The 11224-nt window shown below is 42.9% G+C and overlaps 1 protein-coding gene across 4 annotated transcripts in view; it reads left to right on the forward strand.

Annotated features, from left to right (window-relative positions):
- DLC1 (DLC1 Rho GTPase activating protein) overlaps nt 1-6692 on the forward strand; it is a 1452292-nt gene extending 1445600 nt beyond the window's left edge. For all 4 annotated transcript variants that reach the window (XM_085642035.1, XM_085642036.1, XM_085642037.1 and 1 more), the window contains 4 exons: nt 552-770; nt 1600-1817; nt 3249-3422; nt 4855-6692. In XM_085642035.1, the coding sequence (XP_085498161.1) occupies nt 552-770; nt 1600-1817; nt 3249-3422; nt 4855-4975 (732 nt within the window). In that variant the 3' untranslated portion in view covers nt 4976-6692. The remainder of the gene's footprint in view (nt 1-551; nt 771-1599; nt 1818-3248; nt 3423-4854) is intronic.
- Nucleotides 6693-11224: the final 4532 nt, after the last annotated feature.

Consider the following 11224-nt stretch of genomic DNA (forward strand, 5'->3'; position numbering starts at 1 on the left):
GCTGTTTTGTTTTTGCCATTTCAAGTATAGTTTTACAAGCATAGCATGCAAAAATGCTGCCAGCCAAAATAATTCTGACTGGCTGGAGTTGCCAGTCATGGCATGGGGCACATTGGAATCTTCCCCCGGCTGTACATCACTCTTTGCCCCCATTATCCAGCATACCAGCCTCTACTCACCGCTTGCACATTCAATATTTCCCACCATCAGCCATTATTGCTCTCGGTGTTAATTAATCTATAACCTTCTGATGCATATCACTGCCCAATGCCTGTTGCATTGCACATCACATTGTACTTCACAAATGCACATCACACTGCCCCCCCTAGTTGCGCTGAATATGTATGCCTGTTGGTCTGTGTTCTTTGATGTTTTTTGCAGAGTGAATCTTTCTTAGATTCAGGTTTGGACAGTGGTTAAGTCACCTGGTGCAGGACTAATTCATGGTAAAAGAGTTGGCCTTATAACTAGCAGAAGCTAATATGTTCTAACGTTTGTATGACTAGAGGGGATCCTGGGCACCAACTGTTTTTTTGTGATTCTTGTTTTAGATCCCTGAGGAAATGAGCAAATGCAGGAATTCTTACATGGAACAAGACCTACGGCCAGTGACCTTGGAAGAGCTGGGGCGACAGAACAGTGACGAGCCGTCAGACTATCGTTCTTATCTCCAGGAATCCATTGATTGTCTATTGAAAGAGGTCAAGGAGAAATTCAAGGGCTGGGTCAGTTGTTCCACATCAGAGCCCGCGGACCTAGCTTACAAGAAGGTAACAAGAAAACTATTATTATCCATCATGGCCAGGGATTAGCCTTTTCATACTAATTGAGTGTCCAGGGCACTCCATAAAAGTTGCACAACACAGTTTGAGATGGAGCAGAACATACCATCTGAAACATTTCAGCACAATTTGGTTTGCACTGTGATCTATAGGGAAAACCAGTGTATATATCTGGCTTTCGATAAGATTCTGATAGCACTAGGTATGGTTCCAACCTTATTGCCTTGATTATCGCCTGTTTGCAGCCTTCATTCTGGATTGCAGTTCATAACTGCATCATTTGGGAGTGGAAGGGACACTAAATAGTTCTCCTGTTCCTTCCAAAGGGCTAATATTGAGCAACATGCAGATAATCCATTTTATTACCATGGGAAGTACATGTTCTGTGCTCTTTTTATGGATGTTTGACTTGACATTGGTTATGCAATGGGAAGAGGTTCTGAGACACCAGATACCTTTTATTTTAACTAGGAACAATCTTATAAACAAATGTGAGATTGCTCCTTAGTCCCCCAGCAGATTATCTCCACTAATACATTCTCTATTAGAGAAACAGCACTAGTCTCTTTTGAAATTACAGTCTCTACTTGTGATGCCGAAACTGAGGTTCCCAGTATACTATATACAAGTTCCATTGTTTGGTGTGCCTTGGCACTTAGGTGAAAGTATTGTGCTAAAAAAAAACTATATATTCTTCCCAACTCCAGTCCACTCCGACTCGTTTCGGCATAAAAAAAGCTTTTGTCAAGATATATATATATATATACATTCTATTTTGAGAAGAAGAACTTGCACTGAAAAGCAATGTTTCTCCTAGGTGTGCGAGGGCCCACCACTTCGGTTGTGGAAGGCAAGCATTGAAGTCCCAGCTGCACCAGAGGATGTCTTGAACCGCATTCTGAAAGAACAGCACCTTTGGGATGAAGATCTTTTGGATTCTAAAGTCATAGACACTTTGGACAACCAGACTGAGATCTACCAATATGTGCAGAACAGTATGGCACCACACCCAGCCAGGGACTACGTAGTGTTAAGGTGAACCTTTACATCAAATATTTAACGTTTTCATTTTTTAAGTGCCCAACTGGAAACCTGTTTTAAAGCAACATAACATGTGTACTTCGTATCGTACCATTTAATTGTTTATTTATTGGTAGATGATGAAAGCTGATAAAGCTTGTTTTTTGTTTTCTTATTGAGAAGGGCAGCCACATTGCATATATATGTTTCCTTCTGTTCAGATCCACTGTTTCATGGCTGTTGTACCTAAACATGTGAAATTCTCCCCCCCTTCTCAAATTACTGCATCATTCAAGATTTACAGCACTTTCTTTCATATGCGTAATCCGTTGTAGAGCAAATGAATCCATAATGATTAGGACTTCTATTAACTTTTTCCTGGTATATTACAGAAGTGCTTCAGCAGTCACTGTCGAGTAAATACTTTAAGGTGTCATTACACATTTTTATATCCTCATATCTGTATTTTGATAGCATTATGCTAGCCACATCATCTCCCCCTCCCCTCCAAGAAATAACATTCTTGTTACTCAGACAGTCAGAAGGTACCATGGATTCCAAACTGCTTGAATTACGCATGTACGAATCAACCTTCTAGCATTCGGATGTGTGTCCGTCTCTTGCGTGCACGTCAAATGTTGGAAGAATGCCTCGAATCTCCAAACAAGAATGCACCACTTTATTTTTCAGTACTTAAATATACTCCTTGCGAAGACTTCAGTCATCCTTGGACAGATGTCAACCTGCACTCTTTGCAACTAGTAAATGGAAATTCTCTAGCCACTGTTTCTTCTGCACATCTTGGCTATCTCACCAATCCTGGGTGAATGAATAGTGGACAACTATTTTGAGGTGCTGTGTGGCAATCTCGTAGTGAAATTGCAGTTTCTTTATTGTCAAGGCATTGAAAAGCGGCTTCACCTAGCTTTGAGAACATGTGAAACCATTCTCCCTGCCTGTCGTCCCTGCTGCCTTAGTAAGATTAAAATTTGTTGATTGGCAGTAAAAACCTAGTTATTCTTTCATGTTTTGGAGAAGGTTTGTGAAAAGGGACAGTGGGCAGGAGCTGAAAAATGCCAGTGCCCAGGAATCTGCATGTGTGGCAGAGGGTCAAGTTGTAGTGGATAGGCTAGGCAGGCAGGTATCTCTATGTGCTGACTAGGGGGCGAAAGGGTAGGGAGCACAGTTGAATGGTAAGGCTTATTAAAAGCCTCTGAAATGAAATAATGTACAGAGGGAGGAAGAAAGGAAGGAGGGAGGTAGTTGGCTAGAAACCAGGTAATTTGATGTCCTGTATGGTCTCTAGGCATTCTCTGATCCGCACGACGACACCCCCCTCCTTGCCCCTTTATAAGGAACATTTTGCTGGAAAACATTACCATTTCTTTATGGACAGATCTCTCTTCTGTTTATTATTAATCGAGTACCTATTTCTTTTTTTATTAGATCGTGGAGAGCAAATTTACCAAAAGGTGCATGTGCACTGCTGATGACCTCAGTGGATCATGATCGTGCACCCATTGTAGGCGTCAGAGTTAATGTTCTCATGTCTCGCTATTTGATTGAGCCTTCCAGCATGGGAAAATCAAAGCTTACTTACATCTGCAGAATCGATTTAAGGTACGTCTAATTTATTTTATAATTGTCTCCTTCATGTAAAAAAATCAATAACATAAATGGCATGCACATCAATGTGCTGCACACACAATGCAACGTCGCTTTACATGCCACTTTATTTAGGATTCTGGTGATATGTCAGATTGTTCCAATATACATTTTTGCTGAACTATTCAGTTAGAAGTCTTGTAATAAGTGGCTGTGTGTCAGACGTGTTTCAGAGGGCCACATGACAGTGCACAGGAAGAACTAATCAGCAACCTCTTGCTAGCAAAATCTTAACGGGATTTCTGAGGGTGGCCCTGTCTCCAGCCTCCTCACTTGTGTTTGTATCTACATGCCAGCTACAGAAATACAGGGAAAACACTGCCAGCTCTGGGGGAGCTGTCCTCACTGTCCATCTAGAGCCATACTTGACTTTGGGCATCCAAAATGGATCCCACTAGGTTCTATACACAGACTCACACAACACAGATTCCTGCTACCATGTTCACATGCTCAATGTACATACATACACTCAAAATGTACACAAGATATCCGTGCCAGGGTCTGTATGTCACATAACAGGAACTTTACATTTAAGGGGTTAATAGACAGTGTGTTCTCTGATACAGCTCTCTGAAAAAGGTCTGGTCGTACATAGATCATAAAACACAAAACGTTGCCACATTATGTCATGCGCCCAGGGCAGGGACAGTAGTAGTCCACTGTCTTCTATGAGGGAACTCTTGGTGAGCCCCTCCAGGTCACAGTGCAGGTCCTAACATGAAAGGTCTAGGCCTTTACACTCCACAATAGATTAGTATAATGTCAGGGCCAAAATAAAATGTAGAATACCAGTTTCACATGCAGTAGGGCCTTGTGGCATGGGTACAAGCCTGTTTATCATGAGGGGGATATACCCATCCCAGCAGTGTGGCAAACCTAAATTTCATCACAAGTTTAAGCAACGTTTGTACCATGTTTTAGCATGTTAAGAAGCTGAAAATTCTGTTCTGTCTGTACACTGTCCCCAACTCACTCAGTCGTAATGTTCACCTTCCATCAGAATCTTCTGAGTTGATCAAAGATATTTTCTCTCGCATATTCGGAATCCCATAGCCACATCAGAGTTTTTTTTTTGGATGAAATGTTTTCAATCTAAATGTATTTAAAGTATTCAAGGCAAATTATTTTCAAGCTAAATGTTTTGAACTATTTGTCTATGTAAGCATCAGCATTATGCCACTTAGTTGGCTAACTAGACGCTGCAGAAAATGGTGCTAAACTGTGTAACTGTAAAAAAAAAAAAGCTATAATGATAGGTGGTGTCTCTGTCATTTAACTTGTGTTTTACAGCATCACAAAATTCAAGTGTTGCCATTTTGTGTGCAGGTCTCTGTTCTTTCTTCTTGACTTCACCCCAGCACTAACTTGTGGTTTGTCTCTGGTTTAGGGGGCACATGCCTGAATGGTACCATAAGACCTTTGGACATTTCTGCGCAGCTGAAGTGGTGAAGATTCGGGATTCATTCAACAATCCGAATATTGAAAGCAAAGAATCAAAATCTAGGTGACCACTGCTCACTCTGTCCACAGATAAATGCTATATTCCTGGAAACTGTTACTTATTCACACTTGGTCATAATGACCTCTGCTCAAGACACCTCTCAAAACCAAAATGCTAGAAGTTGGACTCAATTTGCAAGTTATTTAAGGACTTTTAGCAATGTTTAAAGCTGCTTTGTGTCTGCATGAGGCCTGTGGACTAGGCCTTAATTGCAAAACAAAGAACTGTAGTTCTCTATATGCAAGACAATTTATTTTTTGGTTGTTGGACATTATCGATTGCTTCTGAGAAGCAAACAATAGTAAATGTATTGAGGAAAATTATGGATACAAAAACTGCATTCCTGTGTGTGATATTTTTGTTTGTGTCATAGTGTTCCAAGTGCTATGAGGGACCGGTGTGTCCACTGAATAAGTTGGTACTTTACAATGTGTTCTTGTGCAGACTGGAGACTAGCTCTGGTGAAAATGTGCTTAGTAAAGTGGTAAAGCAAGTTAAAAGCATGGTGGTTGACAGTGGTGGGTACACAGACTGATTTAAATGGATCTTCTACAGTTTAGACTGGATCGTTTTTATCTGCTCCTTTTTTTTTTTTTTTTACATGCATAAGCAGCTGTTGTGAGGTGTGCCTTATAGTCCCTCACTCCACCACTATCTGGAACGATCCCTGTTGCGACCAATAAAACGTGGTCGCCGACTCACCTATAATTCTCTTTAGAGCAGTTAGTTAAAATGCAACCATATAGAAGCTCTGTCAGTATACTGTAAATTAATGTATAATACCACCATCAAGGTTACAATCCATTTCGATTTACAGGAACCATGCAATTTTTGCTCTGCATCTTCTAAAATCGAATGTTTGGGCATATGGTCCAAAAACTTGTAAGGTAATGGGGAATTGTCTCAACAATTTTCCCTTGGAATTTTGACCATGTCCTGATTTTTTTATAGGACTGTGTTAGACGGAGAAGGCCTAAGGTCTTCTGAGATGGAGAGCAATCAAAAATAGTTTTACATTTATAGAATCATTCCTGGGTTCTTTTTATGTACCCTGATGTACAGTTTTGTTAGTTGCATACCATGGCTTCTTAAGCACAAGTCATTTTTGGCAGCTTTATAAAACCCTGAGAATACCCCTTAGTTGACAATCAGGAGGTAGCAGTGACAGAAAGATCCTTTTTGAAATGTTGCAGTTTCTGCAAGTTTTACTATAAAGTGAGGTATTGCTTGGAAGATGAAGTGTTAGTGATAAATTAATTTTATACTGATCCCTAGTGGATGACGTATGAGTGGGAGGTGAAAGAAGGATTTTTTTAATTTTACCATTGTCAGTATTATGTCAAAGGCTTTCTGATGAAGAATATTTGTTTTGTTGCAGGCAAGCTTGTTTTAGTGTTTCAAATGTCGGTGTTTGCCTTGAATATGTAAACTCTGTATTTGTAATTTTCAAAGTTATTCTTTTTAAATTGTAAGATTTTATTTTGTACATACCATTGAACTGTAAACTTGTATACTTGTTCAGTGTACTATTATAGGATAGCATGTTAAAGCTTAATTATTTAAAATATACGTGTATTTATACCTCAGATATTATTCTTTTTTGTACTTTTGACTTTTTATCTAAAGCGATAAAAGTCTAAAGTGAACACAATAAAGGAAAATGTTTCTAACTTGCAATGTACAGAATATATCAATAAGTGCACTATTAAATGTTTAAAAGTGAACTGGTGCTTATTTTCATTGCTTAATTTATGGTTGTTTCTTTTTAGTTTCTTCTATGGTAATGGTAAGGACTCTGCCAGTTTGCATATTTAATTTGTAAAATGTGTGTGGCAACCTGTGATCATAGTGTTATGATGTCCTTAGCACCCAGCTGTTCATGATACAATGATGTGGCACTTTACTGTTCAAACCTTAAACTAGACCACAAGTAGAGAATTATGGTGATCATAGTAAACAGAATCACATGCAAAAAGGTTTTGACTATAGGAAGGATTTTGAGATATGTGCTAGGGAACAAAATAGAGGAGAGGCACACATCTACAAAATGGAAGCCCAACAACAAAATTGTTTGCAGAGTTTACTAAAAGCTGTATGTGAATCATCATTATCAAATGCAGTGTTAGCTTAATCCACAATGTGGGGCCCTGAAAAGAAAGTCACCTGTATGCTGTTGATTTATCATGGGGATCCTCAAAAATGAAATTGGTGGAAAGGATGGGACAGACTGGACTGATCTGGATAGTGGTATGCTCCACGCATTAAGCACATGCATATGATGCGATCCACTGTTCCACAACCAGACAGCCTTTGAGTCCATTCCTTTAGATGGAAAATAAATGTTCAAGGCATGTGAGCTGCAGATCATTTGCTTTGCATAAGTCTGCCATCTAGTGTTGGGTCCGGATGTTTGTACTTTTTTCTGAAGAAGTCTTCTCCAGTCACAAGGTAGGTGACTCCTTGTTTCTGTGATAGTGCGCATGGGCATCGACTCCATTGTTGTTTTGTTTTTTTCCGCCATCTGGTTCGGACGGGAATTGCTGTGCTCCGGATTAACACTGTTCTCTGGTTCCTCTCGGTGCGCAATCCACTACCCAAGATTGAATTGTTTCTCTATCTCGTTCCCCATTCTTCGCGTATTATATCGTTTCAAGTTTTCGATCAGAAAATTCACAGAGGGCCGTTAAGCCTAACCGCATCGGGCCAGCTCCCAGTCGATGGAACGGGCTCCATTTAAATTCTGTCCCGTGTTTCTTGCTAAGTTTCCGCACACCGACTTGCACGAGATGTGCAACTTGTGTCTATCCCCGAAACACGACGAGCTGTACTGTGACACGTGCCGATCTTTTCGATCCAAGAAGACTATCCGTGACCGTCGGGCTCGACGTCACAAAATGCTTCAACAAAGCGGCTCCGCCCTGGACATCTTCAGGGAAGAATCCGACCAGCAAGAATTCCATGCACAAGGAGCTGAAATAGAGTAGGAACACATATCTGTGTCGGAAGCAGACTCCGACATGGAAGAAGAAGTTCCACTGGGTCAGTGTACAGTGAATACTGAAACTCCCCTGCCCCGAACATTGCCTAACAAAAAGGCTCCGGTCCTTCCTTTGCCTTCGGGCCAAGGTCGGCACTGAGAGAAGCTTTCAAATGCCCCGCATTCGGGCTAGACACCGAAATACACACCAAAGCCTTCAGTCTCAGGATCGAGTCAGCCCCGGTCGGGCACCGAACCAAACCTTTGGCCCCGAATTCTGAGCACGTCATCTTGACCCTCCCTTCGGTACCAAAACCTAAACCTTCAGATCCAAAACTCTATGAGCTGAAGCCTTCGGCACCGTAAATTCTAACGCCCAAAGACAAAACAACTCATCTTCCATCCAAGGACCCTCGTTTCGATGTTCCACCTTCCAACACGGAACAGAAGGAGCTGTTTATTAACCCAACAACTGGACCTATTCATGTCAAATTGCTAGTTAAAAGGAAGCCAGAGATACAGGAAGATTACCACATTCCACTTGAAAAGAAAAATGTTGGTACTAATCCTTTCACTCCTCCATTTACGCCACCTTCACCACTAAACCAAAATTGCTAATTACACCTATAAATTCACCACAGTCACCTGATAATCAAGATGATGGGAATGGTGAGCTACCAGAGGACATTACTCCTGATCCATGGGAGGATTAAAATACAGATCCTAATAATGACAATGATCCGGATCTATATCGTTCCAAACCCTCCCCACCAGATGATAATATAGGATACATGGTTAAGTGACTAGCTATAGTGGTATGTATGTTGTAGGTTTACGGGCGCCACATAGGAAAATAACACAAGTTCAAAATTAGAAGTAATAATATCTGGGTAACAGTGCTAACAAGGTGAGGAGAACCACCAAACTCCTCAAAACTTTGTGACCTAGGCCAACAAATTCAATTTTCTTTTGACAAATCCCTAGCACACGTCAAAACAGTGAATTTTATAACACAAAATATCATAGACATATGTAAGTTTTGCAGCGTGAATCTTTCTGCATTCACTATGCTGTGCATTATTCCGCGAACTGGTGGTTGGGTCCGGATTCGTAGTCATTCTTTCTTTTTTTTTTTTTTTTTTTTTTTTTTTAGCTCAGGTGGGTGTCGGCGTCCCACCATTTGGTGTACCTCTCATGACGTCGTCGTGCTTCCTGCGGAAGTCCCAACTTGGTGCGCCATCTTCAGATTCTTTTTATCCGCCGTTGGGTCTGGATCGCCATCGAGAAGCTCCAGAGTTTTAACGAAGGAAGACGAAAAATACACGAGTTTCATCGAAGGAGAATTTATAGAAGACTACAGAGAGGAAGAGCATACAGCCGGGACGATGAAGAAGGAGGAGATCCTCGAAATCTTCGACGCCCATCGGAAAATGCACACTCAGACTCTGAGCGCAATGAACAAGACACCCTTTAAATTCTGCCGTAACTGCCACCACAAATACACGCAGAAGGACCAACATCCGGTCTGCAACCTTTGCCTGCCGATCGACCACGAGAGCAAAGACTGCAACGCCTGTTCCGCCTTCACGCCGAAGTCACTCCGGGTGAGAGAAAGGCAGAGGAGAGCCAACTTCCACATGGAAGGTAAGGGTAAGGCCCCGTCGCTGTACGAACTGGGCCTCTCCACCGACAATGAAGACAACATCGCTGAGGGACCTGATGTCTTCACGGTCGCAGAGACCGATAAGAAAACGCCTGACAAGGTAGGAGACGCGTAGAGTACGAAAGGGCCCTGAAAATCTGAGAGTGACTCTCGAAAAACGGAGTCAAAGTCCTCGAAAGGAACACCGGCGCCGAAAATTTAGACGACCGTCAGTGGATCCAAGGACGAAAGGCCCAGCGGATCCTTCGAGAAGGACTCCCAGGTGCAAAGGCCGCCGAGAAACAGAGTTCGTCGAAGCTGGCCCACAAGGTGGGGCGTTCGGCGACAAAGGACAAGGCGGCGTCGACGCGAGCTCCATCGAAAAGACCAGTGCTCGACGCAGAACATGCCTCCGAAATGGAGAAGAAAAAAGAGAAGGCTCAAGGCGGAGATGGAGAGCATCCTTCAGAGGAAGAAGGAGTTCGATGAGAAAATGAAAAAATCCCAATGAAACCGTCGATGGATATCGTCGAGATCGAAGAACAGGAAGAGTTCGACGCCGAAGAGCAGTCGAGAGATCCTGAAGAAGACCCCTACTATGAGGGAGAAGAGGAGCAGCAGTCGATCTACGGCTCGGCGCCGTCGACGACACATGAGCTGGAATGGCAGGATCCCGAAGAGCCCGTGGAGACCTATCCTTCGAGGCCTTCGCCGCCAGACGACATTGGGGCATACAACATGGTCGTCAAGAGCGCTGCAGCAGCTTTTGGCATGAAATTGGACGAGGAGAAGCCGAAAGCAGATTTTCTACTCGAAACACTGCTCCCCATCCAGACTAGGAACCAGTTCCTCCCCATGCTCCAAAGCGTAATGAACCAAGGGAAGGAGGCGTTCAAGGAACCAGGAACTTGCAGATCCATCACTCCCAGAACAGAGAAGAAATACAAGCACTTCTCACAGGACCCGCCATATATCAAAGGATCAGTCACAGCTGACTCCATGCAATAAGACCGCATTGGACGGGGCAGAGACATCGAGCAGGCTGATGGCTATAGGAATCACTGAAAGGAGGCAGGCCTGGCTCAGAATTTCAGGATTCAAGCAAGAGGTCCAGAACAACATACTGAACAACATACTGAACAAATACGGTGAGACGCTGTTCGGTGCTCCGGTGGATGAAAAACTCACCCAACTGAAGAAAGAAAATGAGACGGCAAGGTCCATGGGGGCCCTACAATTCAGAGGGATGAGAAGAGGCACCCCAGCTCATAGACCCTACGGAAGGGGAGGAAACCAGCCGGGAACGTCACACCAGACATTCCAGCAAGGACAGCAGGGTGAAAGTCCCGGCCAGCAGGGACAGCAGAAGCAAAACTGGCAGTACCAGCCTCGAGGCCAGTCCTTTCGCGGTAGGGGAAACGGACGTGGCCAGAGAAGAAGAGGGGGAGACCAACCCTCATCAAAGTGACTTCGCACGGAAGAAAATGCTCACCCTCAGTATACCCCGAGGGGTGAAGCACAAAGTAAGCACAGTAAGGGGGGTACACAAACCAAACGCCTACGAGCATGCAACACCAGTAGGCGGAAGACTGGGACTTTACCTTCAACAATGGCAAAAAATAACCTCAGACAAATGG

Source organism: Triturus cristatus, chromosome 2_2 (genome assembly GCF_964204655.1).
Source record: "Triturus cristatus chromosome 2_2, aTriCri1.1, whole genome shotgun sequence".
NCBI lineage: Eukaryota > Metazoa > Chordata > Amphibia > Caudata > Salamandridae > Triturus > Triturus cristatus.